Source organism: Larus michahellis, chromosome 3 (assembly GCF_964199755.1).
Source record: "Larus michahellis chromosome 3, bLarMic1.1, whole genome shotgun sequence".
In the NCBI taxonomy this organism is placed as follows: domain Eukaryota; kingdom Metazoa; phylum Chordata; class Aves; order Charadriiformes; family Laridae; genus Larus; species Larus michahellis.
In genome coordinates, this window is record NC_133898.1 from 85,667,044 (window position 1) to 85,686,025 (window position 18,982).

Sequence of the window (18,982 nt, forward strand, 5' to 3'; positions counted from 1 at the left end):
GTGAGTTTAAGACCTCAGGCAAGTTTCTCCTCTAACTTGGAAAAAAAACCACTGGTAATCCTTAATATGAATTTATAGTAAGTACAAGGATCATGAAGACAGATGCCTTATTGTTGTATACCTTTTATAATTCAGTACCTTGCAACAATTGCTACTTGTTGTTATGGTCTTCGTTTCATATCTCTGTTGATGAGACTTGCAGCAAGAAATTGAATACAGTTATGTTTTAGACAATGAAAGAGAATTAGTTTGAAGTGTATGAAGTTACATTTGTTTTTGGTTTTGTTAACAGTTGGAGCTGAAAATGGACAAGAAGCAATTGAAAGCGGAGCTGTTTTTCTCTTTAAGACATTTCACAGGAAAAACTGTGTTGGCCATGATGAGACAAAGGCGATCAAGCAGATGTTTGGGCCATTTCCATCATCATCTGCTACTGCAGCTTGTAATGCCACATGTCGGATTGCTTCTCACTTCACTGAAGAACAGCTTACAGCACTCGTACAGATGGCTGAAGAGCAAAATGGTGATAACAGAGTGTTCTTCGGTAAAAATATAGTGTTTTCATTTGACATGCATGATTTGGATCACTCTGAGGAGCTGCCTGTGAATGGTGAGGCCGATACACAGAACATTATAAGCTTAGATTATAACAAATTTCTGAATAGCCAGCTGAATCACTTACAGAATCACTGTGATGAGAAATCTGATCTCAAGTCTTCGGAAAAAGTAGATGATTCTTTTTTGTGGTGTGAAGTTGGAAAGTATCTGAATGAATCTCAAGGAGGTACCCCTGGAGGGCCAACGACAGAAGACCTCTGCTGTACTTTGTACGAGATGCTTGCTTCTGCCAAAAGTGGTGATGAACTTCAAAATGAGGTATAGTAGTGTATTAACTGTACTGCATGTATTTGAATATTGCAGAAATATACAATTATTTCATATTGCATTATGCCAATATATTTTATCCAAGTGTTATCTGTTCTCTCTCTTTTCTGTTTTTTTCTTTTTTTTTTGTCTTGAGAAAAATTACATGGCAGCATCTTAATTTACCAGGCAGAAGATGGATGCAGCATAAATTTTATGTGAATAGTCTCCTTTCCCCCATAACAGACAGGCAATTATTTTTTTTTTTGGCCATTTGCTCAGCTTCTCCATACTTTCTTTTTAAGCATTAGGCAATTTAAGCTACGGTATGTAAGTGTGAGGAATTGCAAAGCCAAACTGAAGTTAACTTTCTTGGGCAGGTTCCATCTCCATTTTCAGAGCCTTCCTGTTGGTGGAAGGAAAGTTAGAGGACTGCGCAGGTGGTGCTACTTTAAAACTTTGTCATATCACTTCTATTTCTTTCGATAAGGAAAGGGGGTGGGTTTATTACAAGAAGGGCAGAGAAAGCTTGAGGGAGAGAGAACAGTTGCTGGGAGACTGGAGTTGAAGGATAAGCGTAGTGGTAGAAGGGGGAAGAGCATGATTAAAGGCTTCATTTGCCATAGGGACCTGAAGTTTATTAATTGTACAGAGATAAAGATTTCGATTTCTTTTTTTTTTTTCTGGATCAGTGAAAGGCTTTTCAGATATAGTCACAGGGTATGCAGAAATAGTTCCATACTCCTGCATAATGCCTACTTAACGCCTAAGTTTAATCTGTAAAATGTTAAAGGAAATGCTTGAAACCTTTCACTTGAAGCAAGAAGAAATAACTTTATTTTTATTTTGCAACTTTATGATCATAATTGTTTGCTAAATCAGTTGGCAGAAAGTTCAAGCTATCAGTTTTTATGTACATCACCGGTAAAGACTTAATTTCCTTTAGTTTTTGAAACAAAGACTTGCTGGCAAAATTTCTGTCTTGATGTCTTTACAGGAGTTTTAATTTGATAACATGAAGAAATTGTTTACTAATGTACACATACATTTCTGAAGATTATTTAGCCAGAGTCAATCCTTTTCTTTGCATTACTAAAGAGAAAAACGATTCTTTCCCTTGAGTGTCTGAAACCTGTATCTTATTTTGGACTTCTAAGAACTCTTGGTAATAAAAAAATAAATTTTCTCCCCATTCCTTCTTATTTTGGCCCTCAAGTTGCCTTTCCTTGCAACAATCTTATTAATTCATTGTTCATTGCACAGTGTGGATGTCAAGGAGGGGGTAAGACTAATTTGAACCTGATCACCTTTTGTTAAAGGTTGCAGTTAAAAGGGTGCTCTCTGTAAGAGTAGTCATGACTTGAAAATTTATTCTGGGCTTTGGATTTTACCATCACTTAGGGATTTGTTTTTTTTTTTTTTTATTACAGCAATTTTGCTGGTGGCATCATTAAAAGCAGATGGTGCTTTTAAACCTGAAGATAACCCATTTCTAGAACTAGGTCATAGATTTGCCGTATGAGATGGTATAACAAGTATGTGATTGATCATGCATACTGAAAATCTTACATTAATTGGGGTGATGCATTCACGCTAAAGACTCTGTTCTCTATGAAATTCTGTTTTTCTTTATGAACCAAGAAAAAAAGAACCATTAATATGAAAGGATATTTCTTTGTAAATAAAAATCCAGATCTGTAAGATACGCTTTCATATTTTAAAACAGTGGCCGTGTCTATTCTTCTGTTTAGGAAGATATTTATTATTAAACAAGAAAATGCTGGTGGTGAGGATATTGGCGAGTGGACTTTTCTAAGACATTTCCATTTGATCCTTTAGCAAATTTTATTAAGATTGCAGATCACGTTAAGAATATGAACATTTTTAGATCATTTCAGGGGTGACATCCTGTGGTTTTTTTGTAGTGTGTGTATAGGCACACACATGTATGCTGTTCAGGTTTTCATCTACTTAATGAACTCTACAAAGAACTGAAATGAGCTTCTTTCTCCAGCACTGTATAGCTTACATTTGAAGTGGTTGGTGAGGTAGAAGAAATTCTTTGTTCTTTGTTTTCACTATATAAGAACATTGCATGCTTCCTTTGGGACAGTTTGTTTATCTGGCACATCACTGGTGACTCTTAATTAGAGGAAAATTGATTCTTATGCTTGGAGTGATATGGGAGTTATAACTTATTTTCTGAGTGTTTAGGACACATACTTTTCATTGGGGACATAAAGTCTAGTAAAGCTAAATGACAGCTTCTGGAGCATGCTTTTCGCTATATGTCAGATCTTGTTGATGAGTATGAAATGGTAACGATGCGGTAACAAGTCCATTATTTAAAAACGGAAAGAAAAAGCTGGTAGCAGACTATAGAGTTTTGCCCAATAACCGTCATGCTTTTTTATTATTATTTTTTATTAAAATTCAGTCTGCAGTGCATTCCTCAATTCAAGTACTCAGTTCCTAATGTATGACACTTTCAGAGTGAAGACTTGAGGCATCTGAGAGCATTTTAGCAACTTGGCCACCTAACCCCTCCCAGGGTATCTAGGAAATAGTTGGAGGAGTTTAGTCCGTCTTCGGTTACACCATGCTGTTCTCAGAGGCTGTGTCTCTTTCCTCTGTGAACCCTTGCCATAGTTTATGTGCAAAATTTTTCTGAATTTTATTTTGGAGATACCTTACTCTATTTTCACACTAATGCAGAGGTATCATAACAAAACAGGAAGAAATTTCCTATGGAGGTAAAATAACTAGAAGGGAAAAAAGGAAATGCAATCAGAAGTGTCTTAAGATCTAATTTATACTGCACAGATTATGAAAAATTGTGCAATTTATTCATCTCAGGCCAAGGGAAGAACTTTTCCCAAATAAAATTAAGAAACATTAATGTCATTCAGCATATTAGATTAAATGATGTTTCCCAGGCAAAATCATGTTAAATGCTGTATAAATGACTAGAAGAACACTAGGCTATGATGTGAAACAGCAGAACTGTTTCAAGAAAATTACATTGTAAGTAGTAGTTTGCATATTATGTGAGTAGCACGTATGTCTACTTATCTCTATATATGATATATTTATTTGACCATTAAAATAAGGCACAAGAAGTTTACCGCTTAGGTTCTTTTGTCTGCTCTACAGTTGCGACTATCTCCAGCTCTCTGCATTAAAATGTAACGGATACACGTACTTGAACTACAATATCCAGGGCTTCCATCAGTTAAACACAATCCAGCTGTATTGCAAACTGTCATAGTGCGAAGCAAGCCTTCCTTTTTATTTCATTTCTAAGAAGAATTCATTATTCATCCTTTCTACTGCAGAAGAAAGATATGGCCTCTTCCTTGTTCCGGGTAATGAAAACTACAGTAAGAGACCAAAAAGTAGTAACGTGGAGTTTGAAGGTGCTGAATCCTTCCTTCAAGGGTCAAAAACATTCCTTTCAAATCAAAGTAGACCTGAAATCAGAAAAGTACAAGTTGTGGAATATAGGTTTTATATGATGGAAAAAAAAAAAAAAAAGAGGTCAAGAGTTGGGCAGCACCTCTTCCTTAATAAATCCATCAGTAATACATACTCTTCGTTAGAGCCACAGGGTTACAGTTTTGTTACTGAAATTCAGTTCTTTTCATGCTTATTTCAGGATGGAAGTTAATAGATTATTTTGTTGTTTTGTTAAATAGGATTTTTTTTCAGTGTGATGTTTGTGTCTCTCTGAATGCTTGATGTAGCAACAGCCTTTTAGACAGTTTTCCCCAGGCTCTGCTATGTGGAGCTCCGTTGTCTCTCAGGCTTCTGCCTGTAACTCTTTGTTAGTTGTCTTTGTCACTGGTGGCAATATAATGATTTTTTTTTTTTTTTCCACTTGAGTTCATCTGCATTGTTTCTGTTGCCCTGTCCTAATCCCACCACAAATATCTGCCAATATGCTTTGCTGGTTGAACCTGTAAATGCTCTTGAGATCAGGAACAAGGGGACCTTAACTAATTTGTCAATTCAACGAACTGGCAGGAAGCTCCTCTGTGTCTGCCACCCGCCTTTCTGCAAAAGAAGTACAGAAGAGCAAAGGAAAGCAAAATCTGTTTAAGCTTTCACAGAATCTGGAAGGGACCTTTTCTCTCAGTAATACGATACTTTAAATGAAAGAAGACTCATTAATAAAAGAATGTGGGAAAGTTTGTCCCAACTTCTCATCTGAAGACTGCTCCAGAGTCTTGTTGCCTGGGTGGTTAAAATGAACCCTTGTTATCTGCTTTCTAGCTTTATTCAGGGATGGTTTTATGATCACTTTTCCTGTGCTACAGTTGTCCTCTTTTTTTTTTTTTTTAAACCAATTTAAAAAATGAGCATCAAAGAACTGCACTTGTAACTTTTTTCCAGACACTATTACGCCTTTTCAACACTGCCTTTCCTTTCATTTACCCTTCAGGCAGTTCCTTGCCAACTTTTAATTCTTCTATTAATGCTCATCTTCACGAATTTAACAAGTCCTCATGTGGAAAATTGCAATGTTTTAAATGAAGTCCAGATGTGAGACAACTGCTATTTGTTCATTTTCTAGATTAATGAAGTGTTAGACCAAGTGATGTATCATTAGTAAGCCCATGCTACGTTTATGCCATTTTCAAGTTACCTGGAAAGGATATATTTTCCAAAATATATCCTTTAAACTCTTCTCCAATCTTATTTATATTTTTCTTATCTGCAGTGTTATTGCATTTATAGATGTGTGCTCCATGACCTACAATTTGATGTGTCATTTTTTGAAGATTTATGAAAGATTATCTTGCACTGAAGCTGCGAGAATAGCGAGCGCTGAATTTTGATCCTAGCTTCGATGTGACCATTTTTATATCCATGCTCTTTTCTCTTTAACCACCTTACCCTTATAGCCAAAATTTTTTTCTTTAACTATATAAAAATTTGAATTTTAATTTAAAAATTGAAATTAATTAAAGTAACAGGTCAGTAATTAACACTGTCAATTATTAAGAATCAAGGTTTCCCTTCAAAAGGGAAATTTGCGCTACAGTAAGGGACCTAGATAGTAAAGTCTGCTGGTCCGTGGAACGTGGAATGGAAAACATGCCTGGATACTTTCAAAGCAAAAGGCACTAAAAATTATTCCCCGATGTAGGGATAGGAGCCAATAAATAAAAGAAACACATAGCAGGAGATGAGGTTTTTTGGTTTGGTTTGATTTTTTTTCTTCTGTAGGCATCTTTTAAGAAGTCTTTCCAATCTACCCAGTCAAATCTAGTATAGCATCATAGCTGGAAAAATACACAGTTCCTTTTAAGCAGGAAATTCACATATCAAACTCTTATTAAATGATGATTGCAGTTAAATAAGGAAAAGAAAAGGTATTCAGAGATTACAAAGCTTTTTCCGGAGTTAGACAAACTTGGATTTCAATGTGTTTTTTTGATACTTAGTTTTCAAAAACTAAGTTGTATTTCTAAAACTATGTATCCTTCAGCCTGCAGCAATGACTTTTTTTTTTTAAAGAAATTCTTCATGTCTAAACCAAACATAATGGACAAATTGGACAAATTTGGTAATAGAAGTAGCAGCCTCCCACTGCAGTTTGCAAATCACAGGGCACATAATTCATGGTAAAACAGGACTGGTCAGTGTTGGTAATTCTGATCAGAATGGAAACTATTGAGCTCAGAAGTCAACAGATAATACATTTTTTTTCCCTGAGCACTTTAATAACAGTTGGTAATTTTTTTTTTTACTTTTTTTTTTCCATGTATCTCATGGATACTATAGAAAGATGCATAACTTTTAGAACGTAGAAAGCCTCTGTGTTTTTGTTTTGTTTGTTTGTTTTTTAAATACTGGCTGCTGAATTAATTTCCAATACCCATATTAATATTGGGTAGTAGGTTACTCTACAGAATGATGGATTGGTAAAGGAGATAAGACCCCTTAAACTGTCATGGATAATGTTCACTGTTGTGTTTGGACTTTTTGAGGGGAAAACACTCGGTGTTTTACAGTGCTGCAAGGAAAGAGTTTTTTTCGAGGCTGAGTAAATATCACTTTCATCTATTGTGATTATCTTCCAAGAAACCTCACGGTTCTTGGATTACCGTCACTCTATCTGATGATGTCCCCTCTTGTTTGAACAAATCTTCCTCCCCCCTTACAATTGAAACAGTTATTATTAAAAAATGATGATACTGCATTTCACATGACAGTCTGATCATGACGAAAAGTGTGTCTAGACTGACTGATCAGTGCTCACCTCTTATTCTGGAGAATACATGTCATCAACTAAATTTCTTTTAACTCTGTTGTTAATACTATTTTATTGGTAGGTATACTTGTTTCCTTTTGCTTATAAAATCGAGAGAAAGGCAAGCAGCACAGAACTAAAGCTATGAAAGCTATCTGTAGTTATTATTCAAATGTTAGGCTTTCTTAATTAAATCATACTCATGCATTTTATTGCCCTGCTTTGAGCAGTAAGATGAACAAATAAAATCTGGGTCGTTCAGCCTGGAGAAGGGAAGGCTCAGGGGGATGTGAGCTGATCAGGTCTGATGGTAAGGATATCTCCTGTCAGTGATACCCAATGACAGGACGAGAGGCACTGGGCATAGACTGAAATACAGGATGTTCCATATAAACATAAAAAACTTTTCACTGTGAGGGTGGTCAGACAGAGGAGCAGTTTACTCAAGAGGTTGTGGAGTCTCCAACCCTGGAGACTAGATGATCTCCAGAGGTTCCTTCTAACCTCAACAGTTCTGTGATTCTGTCATTTCAGTTGAATAAATAGAAGTAATTGGGGAAAATTCTTCTGTTATAGTTTCTCCTAATTCTGTATTAACTTAAGTCTTCATTTTTCCTGATAGATTTCTTGCATTAAAATCAGTGTAAACTATTCCTTACACTAGTATGTTCTTTTTCTAAGTTAAAAAACTTCTTGTTTTGTAACAAGTTCCTTCGTAGCAGCATCTCATAATATAAATAAATTGAGTAGGCCTTTTAAGTACTTGTATTTTAACCTTATGTGTAACTTAATGAGTTGGGGTATACAGGAAATAAATAGTCCTTGTGTTGCAAGTAATCTCAATTAGATCTTAGTGACCTTGATTTCATATGTATTAAATTGGTCTCCTAAATTAAGTATCTATAAATAATGGACGTTTTTGTTCAGAGAAATCATTCATTTAGCTTCTTGCATTAAGCAGGAATCTGTAATGGTCATTATTCTCTTAAGAGAAAATACAGAAAGTGTTAATTTACACAACCAAATTTCTAATACCCTTTAAAAGCCTAACATTATTTATGTGAACATTTAAAATTTTTTTCAGGTGTAAGCTAAGACAAATGTTACATTGTGAAATGATGCTGAAATACAGTTCAACAGGAAAGAGCACGTTTTAGAGCTTATAATGCAAACCAACTACAAAAGGATTTTTGAGTTCCTACAGGTTGCACACATTTGCTCACTACTTCAGGTAACCAAGTGGAAGAGCATATACAGCATTGCACAAAATCACGTTACTTTAAAGTAAGACTAAGCAGGTCTTAAATCTACATTTAGATTTAAGATTTAATTTCCTACTAGTGTAGATTTAATTTCCTACTAGTGACTTGGGTGCTGTTTGTCAGTAGCACACATTACAGACACTGTTCTCCGTATTTACTTCTTGCTCATTGCTTTTAATCAGAACTTTAGTGTTAAATTTTACAAATAAAAACTGTATGTTCTAGTTATTAGTATCCAAAAATTTGATGACCTGAGAAATGTTTAACTCTCATTTCTGAACCTGAATTCAGTTTAATAATTCTCAGGTCTGTATTGAAAGTGATTCCCTGAGCAGTCTGAATATGTAATTTATATTAAGAGCTCTGAACTCTCACAGTTCATGTTATAATATTGTGAAAAGTGCTTTGACATTTCATTTTTTGCAGACTTGTGTGGCGCTCAGTTGCCAGTGTTGAGATCATTCTTCTGACATACTGTGCAGGCTCCAAGAGAGATGCTTTGGAGAAACAGGCTGCATTATCTGTGCACAGTACAATCAGCTCTGGCTCAATATTTGACTAATACTTTTGCTTGGCTCAGACAGCAAGTGGATCTTGTTTGCATATGCTGCGTAGCCATTCCCCTAGTTACAAGCTGACCTTCTCCATCAGAAAAGTGCAGCGTGCGGGCATGAAAGTAGATGTGTACCTACCTTTCCTTAAGCAAGATATGACGTGAAGCGTCAGCTTTTTGCTGCTGTGTAGAATGCCGGGTATTGGACTTTGCAAATGCTTAGCTCCTCCAAATATCAAATGTGAACATTCTGCTATCGGAAACTCAGCTTTACTTGTCACGGGCTCGGCACAACAGTCTAACTGTGTGTGCTTCAGTGCTCCCAGAAGGTTCTCTGTTCCCTGTCAAAGCCCAAGTTTGGCTTGTCTGTTTAAGCTGCTGTGCCCTTCTCTTCAGGCTTAGGGCTCCCAGCTGCAGCTTTTCTAACTCATCTGAAGCAGAACCAAAGGTGCTCGAAGGGCCCCAGCACAAGGCAGCTGTTTTCCCTGCACGGTTTTCATCAAGCTATCCTTAGGTGGAGAAAGACTTTGGTGTCAAAATGCGATTTGGCAGAACTTGAGGCCAATAGAAGTAGTTTTAGTATATAATCTTTAGAAAATGTAGTAGGAAACACTTTTGGAAATATAATAAATAGCATCATGTTCCAAGGCATAAGTAAACAGTACAGCTTGTTAGTGAGTGAGAAAAATAAATTGGCTAAAAACTGAAGCCAGTGGTGAAGTGGCTGACACAATTGTCCAAAGTGAAAGAAATAGGAAAATTTGAATGTATTTTGAAATAATAATTAAACATGTGTAAGTGCAAAGACAAAACCTCTAGGATAAAATGCTAGCATTATTAAATTCAGTTGGAGATTTGTCCTTGATTTCAAAAGCGTTTTGTTTTTACTACTTGTCTTAGTCTCTGCTTATGTTTTTAACTTATTTTACAGGAGTGTTTTCTGAATTGTGTATGTATAAATAGCTGATATTTTACATGCACAGCCAGCAAAATAACACCATTACAAAATAGGATTGCACTAACATGTATTTCTACGTGGCTTGGGAAGGTTTTGCCACTTAGAAAAGCTTCAGTGTTATGTTGCTGTTGCATTTTTATGAGACTTTCCCACCGAGGAACTGGATATCTGGTTGCACACTGACTGGTTAACTACACCTTACTGATTTTAACTAGTTTTAATCCAATGAGCTTCACCCTGTTAATAAATTACACTTGAACAACTGGTATAAGCAGATATAGTAAGAACTATATAAAACATTTAGCAAAAACTGAATGCTCATGTAAGCAGAGCATAGTCATACTGCAACTATTTCATTCAAAATGGAAAAAAGAGTTAGATTACATTAAGGGATTTTTTTTTTATTAAAACTTTGACTAAATAGCTTGTTTCAGAGCATGAACTATTTTTTTATGAGCTATCGTATTTATTACTTACTTATTTATCGTAACAGACAAAAGATGTCATGAAACTGCTTTCAAAAATGCATTAATGAAGGGAAAATCTTTGATATTTGAGGCCAAAGAGCTCTAGTGCTGGAGCTAGGCATGGACTCTGCAGAAAAGCAACAAAAGCATTCTGTGCTTCAGCATCTTGTATTACTATATATTATATATAGTATAATATAGTGTATTATATACATAGTTATATATTGCTATATTTTATTACTCAGCAATGTTTATTAAAGCCCTAAATTTGTGGAGATTAGGTTTTTGGAGGCTACGTGTAAGAATAGCGAAAAATTGTGGTATTTTCTTTTGTTATGTAAAAGTCATTATTAAGCTGTTCCTTGTTATTTTTTAAGTTCATTACGGACCAAAACAAAACTGTGGTAGTTAGGTGAGTGAAGGGATTTGTAAGTGGAATTTCACAATAAGGGGCCCACTGACTCTCCTTACCCAACATGATCAAATTAAAAGTTAAATACCCTAACATGCTAGTTAAATTGGCATTCTTTAAAAAAATACAGATGCTGAAAACATAAAAGTATGCATCCATGTATGTGGATATTTAAATAAAAAACAAAAAAGCTACAACCAGAAAGTGTTGTTTTGGCTGAACATCTTTCAAGAACATCAGCATCTGTGTGTATATATCCTTTTGTAACAACCTTGAAGACCTTCATTGTAAGCACTGCCAGATACTTTCAGTGTTACAACTACATTTTATAGTTGATCTTAAGTGGAGAATGTGTTAATATGGACTGTCTATTGATAGGGAAAGCAGTTTCAGAAGATGACTTCATCTTTACTATATATAGGAGGTGCTAAAAAATAATTGGAAAAGGGTTCACAGGAGGTCCACTGTATAGAAGGTAGCTTGTGAAATAAAGCATGGAAAACTGAGGAAATGAACTATGAAAAAATAATTGCCGCTCTGGCTTGATGCGAAGACGTAGAAATAGTACAAACATATTTAGTGTGGGAGTAATGCATCAACGAGCTGTGGCTTGCAGGAAAAGGCACTCAGAGAGAGGGAGGGGATAGCAATAGACTGGCAGCATAAAACAAACATTTTGTAAATATTGGCTGTTCATCTTCGTGAGGAAAAAAATCTCACCAAGAGTTTCGGTTAACTTTCAGATTTTAGGCAAGTTTGTTCCCAGTGCTAGCATAGCTTTTACAGTAACCAAGCAATTTTCACAGTTAAAAGAAACGTGCACGAGCAGCAACTCTTAGATCTGTTACACACAGAGCAGTTGTCTACTCCTTGTGAGACATTCTTCGGAATGCTGTAAGCTACCTAATTGCTCCATTTGGACATGGAAATTCAGTTGTCTGTAAGGGCTTTAAGCAGACACTGAGAATCAGGAGTAGTTTTTATTATCTCAATAAATATTCGATATCCATTTTTATAAAGGGCATAGCTAGACTACCAGTGCTCTTTAGTAATGGGAATTGTCACAGGCTGTGTCGGTATGTCCCTGTTACATACTTTCTACTATTAGTAGTAGTTTTTCATTATTACTGAACCACCGTTCATTTGGTATCTTATTTTTGCAATATTGAACAAAGTCTGAAGTGATAGCTAAAATGTTATCTAAAAAGGTACCTTAAAAGTTATAAATGGCTTATTTTTGATGACAGAAGAAAATGGAAGTACTTATCTGACTTCCAGAAATATTCATCTTCTGGTCCTGGAGAACTCTTCAACCAGCCCCACCAGTGATTGTTACTAATCTAGTAGTGATCATAAATTTAGCTATAAGTTTAGGAAACCTATCTAGGATCCTTGTCTGAATGTTTACAAATGGTTATGAATCCCAAGCTTCAGTATCATAGTTTAGAGGTTTGTTAGAAAACATGGAAGAGCAATATCTAGTAATTTTTCCAGGTATCTGTGACGTAACAAAAATCAGGAAGTGCTCATAGCCAGAGTAATTTTTTAATAGTTCACATTCCTCCTACTTTCTATTCTGTCATTATTTGCCTATGTCCTCCCTAAAGTCACTCCAGAATTTAATTTCCAAACCTCTTTGAATTCAGTATGGCTCCTCTTTTGTCCTTGGACAATTTAGAAGACTTTTGGCAGGGAACTTCCCTGAGGACAGAATTTCTGTTGCCGTTGTGTTACTTTCACATAGCTGTTTCCTAAAAATTAATCTGTTAGGTTTGTCTCTTAATAACCATCACACGCAAGTTTACTATAAGGAGATGTTCGCATAGTTGAAAGTAAACAAAATTCAAGTTGTCCTTAGAAATTATTATTTCTTGTTTAAAATCAATAAAGAAGTGGGGTAGCTCTTGTTGTAAGGCTCATTTGAGAGAACATTCTCTTCAAAAGGCTACTGCTTAACATCCAGTTTGACTTAAAACCAGATAATTTAAATGTTCCTTGCTATGTATATGCACCACATGAAAACTTGGATATGATACTATGTTGGTCTAAGTTAATCTGTATTTTTCCTAACATATTGTGAAATTATAACATTAGCTGTTAGTTTTGTGCATTTGTATGTAGCCTTGCATCACAGATATTTTCGTGTAAAAGCAACGTGTCTCATAGAACATGTTTGCTTTTTAGCGTCAAAGTGGCTCTTCCTTTTGTTCAGTAAAAGGTCTTTCTAGCCCTAACAAATTAACATATCACAAAGCTTATTCCCCATTACCTAGTTCATAAAAGCAGTCCCCATTATGGGAAAGTACAGGCATATGTGGATCACCCCTGTGGTGTTTTATCTTTATCTTATCATCAAAGCTTCTAACTTGGCATGAGACTGGCTTTTCAAGCTCATATTCTTCTCTTTGTAATTTTATTAAAATTACTAAGAATTTTTATATTCAGACATACAAAGCTTGGGTCTCATTATTCTTGACTGTAGAGCTTAACTGCTCCCCTTTCATATACAGAAAATAATCCAGTTTGGGGTTTTTTTTATATATGGTTTTCTCCTTTTTTAGTTGTGGCCTTCTTTTTTTTAAATCAGAAGTATACAGCTCTGTTGATGTCCAAGGACTGTTGAAACCCCAAGGATGATAGGAAACTTTGTCTTTTTGTGAAAACAGAGCCATGCTGTCTCCCTTCATAAGAAACCAAATTGAATGGCGTTTGAGTGCTGTTTTCTGAGGACATAACTTAAGAAATGATGAAAGAGCCACAGCGAGAGCCCAAAGATGCTAGGTTTCATCCTGGTGCTAAGAGCTGGTCGCTCTCCTTCCTGTCAGTAACTTTTCCTCTTTCCTGTCAATTCCTTCAGTTTTGTACTGAGAGAAAGCTGCTTGGATCTTTGAGGTGGTGTGAGGCTTGATCTATTCATGATCACTTTTGAATCAGGTTTAATATAGCATTAAACTTAATGAGATCTTTTTCTAGAGCGAGCTCCTGTAGCTGATAGAACTTTTAATTTTGATTTTCTTTGATGCAAAGAAGTTCATTTCATGGAGACATAAGGAACTACAAGTTCTGCAAGAAATGCAGTCGGATAACACCAGTAAAGATTAAGGCTTACTCATTAACTAGACAAAAAATCATTCTCCTCCAAATCATTTTGTGGAAGGCGGGAAGGGGGAAAACCCTGCAAAAAAAACCCCAAACAAACCAAACCTACAGCTGCTTGAGCTGCAAAAGTCACAGAGCAAGGTTTCCTGAAGCTCTCCATCTTGTGTGGTTTCCAACACCCCACGTTTGCCGCAGCTTTGCTGGCTGAAGAAGAGCTTGTGCTGGTGCTTCCCTGCCCAAGCCTGCGGACACCGCTGGGCTGGCGCTGTGGCCATGCAGGGGAGAAGGGCAGGAAACACAAAAAGCAGTCATTTGGATCAGTCTCCTCTGCTGGCCCCAGAAAATTTCTGTCTCTCTGTCAAATTAGAAGTTACTGAAGAGGCGTAAAACTTGTTTGTTTGTTCACGTACTGGTAAACGTGCAGAGTGATTTGGTAGGCCTTGCTTCCTTGGAAAGCTAGGCTAAAAATTAAAAGGAATACAAAAGGCTATGTTTCAGAAAAAACTTGTCTTGTTTCCTTCTCACCCACCCGAGCGTGTGGCAGCCCTGGGGCTGGTCGAGGTGAGCAAAGGTGTGAGGCCTTTGGGCCTCGTTCCCTGGGGCAGCCTGCTGGGCCCGGCAGCCTTTCATGGAGAGCTTAATTGCTATCCTAATTGGGATAAAACTAGCTTTCAGTATTAGGGTCCTTTACTACTCTTCATCATCCGCCTCCGTTAAGCAACCTGAATAAACTGCTTGGCTTTTTGGCATTTTCTTGTACCTTGTCGTTACACTTGAGGATAGCAGAAGTGTTGGACTAGAAGCGAACGGCTGCATGCTTGGCAAAGTCCTTTTTCTAAAACAGTCAGGTTTGGGAATTGCTGTCCTTTAAGAATATCTGTAGATTTTTGTCTTTTGCAGGAAAGAATTCTGTGCCAACCACCACCACGTTATAAGTATCTGAAATCATCAATCCTAAAAAATTTGGTTTGGATGTTTGATTCTGATACAAAAACTTCTTCTACAAATGTATGTTTTCTGCTGGGTAAAGTGAGAATGTCTTAGCCCCGTATCTGCTTTGCTGTTTGCCCTCAGTACAGAATGAAATGGCATCTGGAGTCTCCTATTCAAGTTATGCTGTCTTAGATTTTTTTTAAAATATTTTTTCTCTTCAGGAGAACTTGTATTTGTATTACTGAAATAGTGACGCAGTCATCTATCTAGTACCTTTACAAATACTCACTCAGTAATTCCAAATTTGCCTGCTCCCTGTGCTTAGAAAAGTGGCAAGTGCAGCAATTAGCTAATTTTAGCAGTCTTTTTCCTTCAAAATTCATAAATAGCTAATCTCAGAATATTTCTGAAGATAAATACTAGTTTAAGAAATCATGTAACAGCAAGTTTTTCTATGTTTAAATTGGTCTTCAGGGCTTCCTTTTCAAAAGGCATGTCAGTAGTCTGCTGTTTGTAGCTGGGTTTGACATTATTTCTAATTACTGAAGTCTTTAGGCTATGTAAGCTGGTGGAAGTTGCCTTGTAGCTATACGTTTGAAATTTTCAAAATTAGTGCATCTGTGTAAGTTTCTAATTAGTCAGTGTTAAAACATTGATGATGGTGGTGATCTCTCAAGTCTACTTATTTTCACTTAAAAATTAAGAAAATTTACCAAGGTGCTTTGGTTTTTGTGCTTGTCTGTCAAATACATTAGGCAGTTTTAGTACAGACTTGCGCAAGGAGCTGGAGGAAAACTTCTAGCAGATAGTTTAGAATTATGCTGTGACAGATTATGCTATTTTTTATATAAGAATAGAGATATCTGTAATCAAAACTGATAGGAAATTAAATAGGCAAGATGACTTTTTAGGCCTATTAAGCAATATTTGCATGTGCTTTCAATTTGATAGTCTGATTTTTTGAGTCTTATTATATAAGAAAAATAATTATCTTAATTTTTTTCCCTGTAACTGATCAATTTCTGTGTTTTAACTTTAGATTTCAATTTGATTTAAAAGAAGTCTTGGCTAATACCAGTAGGCTGAGTCTTCTAAGAAATTGGTTTTCATGTTTTAATACTAACTTTGGAATTTTTCTTGCTGTGATTCTACTAGTGTGTAGTTGAAGTAAAATTGCATAGTCATCTGTGGATACAGAAATAGAGTGTATGCAAATGTGCTGAAGAGAAACGATATTAAAAAGAACGATTGTCTGTGTCTTGTCTCTATTTGTGCATTGAACTTTTACAGCTGGATTAAAAATGTGTCCTGGGCTGAAGACCAGATTTCCAGCATTTTTTGTTGCACTGCAAATGAAGTAATAAGAGCAACCAAAAGTTGAATGTTGAGTAAGAATTTGTCATTAATGCATTATCTTTATGCAGGTATCTTTCCCAAAGACAATGTTATATGGAAACTTCTCCATCAGCTTCCTTACTCTGTCTTCTTCTATCTTAAGATCCTTAAGATCTCTCTGATGACAAGTAGTAACTTCTCATTCATCCTTGTGAAGCTGGCACTTGATTCCACTGGAGGCTGTCTGAGAGCCAGGTGCTCCTCGTCCCATGAAAATGCTTGCCCATCGTTCTGTCGTATCTGATCCCAGTGGTTGCTGAGGTTACGGTATGAGAATCCTCCAGCCCCCGTACCGATGAATAGTGATCAGAAATGCATTCTGCATACACATAGTTTATCAGCAACTCACCTTCAAAGTGCTTGAAGTGCATGGCCACTGTGGGGCAGGTACAGTTAAACTGAGCTTGTGAAGACTCTGTGCAAGTCTCCTGGGTGGAAATAGTTCCTAGGATTGGAAGATCATACGTATATAAGTGGACTTAATGTGCTGGGCTGCATATTCAAAAATGCCAGGCTTGAAAAAAGAAAAGCAGATCTGAAAGCAGAAAGACTTTCCCACACACCTAATACCTGTTGTTAATAACAATGGTAAGAAATTATGCTTCATCTGGCTTTTCCTGTTTTAATCGACCTGTAAGAAACATGAAAATACAGAAAACTTGCTTTTTGTTTTCAAATCAAATGTTCTTCTATGATATTTAGATGTAAGAGGTATTAGTCCGTTACTTTTCAGTAGCACAGTAGTAAATGGTGGTCAGTGTATATATTACATCCACAAAGTTTGTGTTGAATTTTCTCATGGGAAAAAAAAGCCTCTATCTTCAATGTCTTTGTTTGTGTTATTGAATCTTTTAAGCAATAGTTAATATCAGTTTTTCTGTCTGGTATTCTTGGGGTAGTATATCCAGACAGATTTTGCAGTAAGTCTGTAACCCAATAAAAAGGTCTTATTTTCCCTATAATTTTTGAAAGGAAGCAATCATTTCAGTTAATCAATAGCTACTAGAACAGAAGAAACTTGAGATTGTGCTGTGGAGATGATTCTTCTACAGCTGTTTGAAAACTGTGCCTTGTGAAGCAAAATCATCTGCAAACAAACTACTAAGTGCAGGCATAGCAATTAGTTGTGGAGGTGGTACTCTGCAACCTAGACCAGCTGTTAGGCTGTAAAGGTAGAAAGATAGAGGACAAACGCTGGTTGGCTGACTTTGGTTTACTGTTTCATTTACTGCTGCAGAGCAGTACTGAGTACTAAGACTCAAGCAAGGTACAAGGACTGTTCCTAGTCTATTTTTGTTTGCACGTAAATCTCAGGAAAAATTTTGTTTTTTATAGGATCCCTTTCCACCTCATACAAGATGAGAAAATCAAGAAAATGCCTTTGTGATGGCAGAGAGTTTATGATGTCAAAGTAATACATTCTGTACCTCATATTTGAGGTCACACTAAGGACCTCCAAGGCTCCTCGTAAGTTGTGCCTTACAGAATTGAAAAGTGAATATAGCTATTTAACAATCAGAGTAAAGTCTTGTTACAGTCTTGAACTGTGAGTTCCAGAATAAAGATATACTTTTTATGGCTGAGCCTTACTTGAAAAAATGGCTGTTTATCTGGAAGGCTGCTGCCTGTGTCTCCTTACTTTTCCCATATAACTAGCATATATTCAGTAACAATTATTAGCATGGGGACCTTGCCTCACCTTTCTAATACAATATGACACATCTTGTCCTTTGGTTCCTAGATTAATTGCTCGTTGCACTTTCTTCCAGATACTAAGGCTATGCACATAAAGTGAAATGTAAAAATCATTCAAAAAAATATGAGTGGCCATATATCACACTATTCTACGTCTTTATGGTCACTGAGTAGTAGCTGAAGTCATCTGTGACCTTTGTTATTGAAGGCAGTGGGGGTTGCCTTTTGGGTGCGGTCTGTTACTGACTTCAAGGAACGTTAATAGTTTGGCTGGTATTCAAGAAACCGCTGATTGACACACAGTCTCTCCAACAGTTGCCCATTCTCTAATTTATCTCATTATAACTTATAAAAAAGTCAGCTATGAACATTCACCAGATTCCTTTGCCTGCTTTCAGGGTCTTGGATGTTGACTTTTCAGGCCAGAATATATAATAATCTATCAAATCTGAAATGCCTACACTGAATACAGAATTATGCCCCTGTGCCACTTTCTGTACCAGACCTCTCACAGATTTTTGCAAACAAGATTGCACAGATGTTTTTTCCTAACAGGCTGTCATGAAAGGGTCATGATCTGGGTAGCTATTTTTTTTTTTTTTTTTTTTTACATGCACTGTTAAATGTTGTTTAAGGTTTTTCCATCAGCCATGTTGAAGTCATTAATGGCATTTAAGTTACAGGCTCAAGTGCCGGGAACACGTCTGCCATTCAGACCTGCACCATTTTTATTTCAAGCATAAATTTCCCTATTGTCCCCTTGTTGGAATAAGCACTTGAGATGAGTCGTGGAAGCTCAATATGTTAGAAATAAATATGATGCTAGGAAAGTGTTGAAAATATTTCCAGGAACATCCTGTTACTCTGGTAGTTTTTTCATTAAAAGCTCCCATTAGGCTGTCATCAACATGGTCCTCAGCTTCACTGTCCTTCTAAGATTCATTGCGTCTAGTTGGCATTTGAATGCTAGAAACTTCATCCTGCGGACTGTTGGATTGAATATCACCCTGCAAGCTCCTGGGTTTGATTAATGGAAAGCATTTCATTTGGAATGGAGTATAGTAATCAGCCTTTTAAGCTACATAAAT

The 18,982-nt window shown here is 36.4% G+C and overlaps 1 protein-coding gene across 2 annotated transcripts in view; it reads left to right on the plus strand.

Moving 5' to 3' along the window:
* ASCC3 (activating signal cointegrator 1 complex subunit 3) overlaps nt 1–18,982 on the plus strand; it is a 276,745-nt gene that overhangs the window by 20,605 nt on the left and 237,158 nt on the right. For both annotated transcript variants that reach the window (XM_074581044.1, XM_074581045.1), the window contains exon 4: nt 293–876. In XM_074581044.1, the coding sequence (XP_074437145.1) occupies nt 293–876 (584 nt within the window). The remainder of the gene's footprint in view (nt 1–292; nt 877–18,982) is intronic.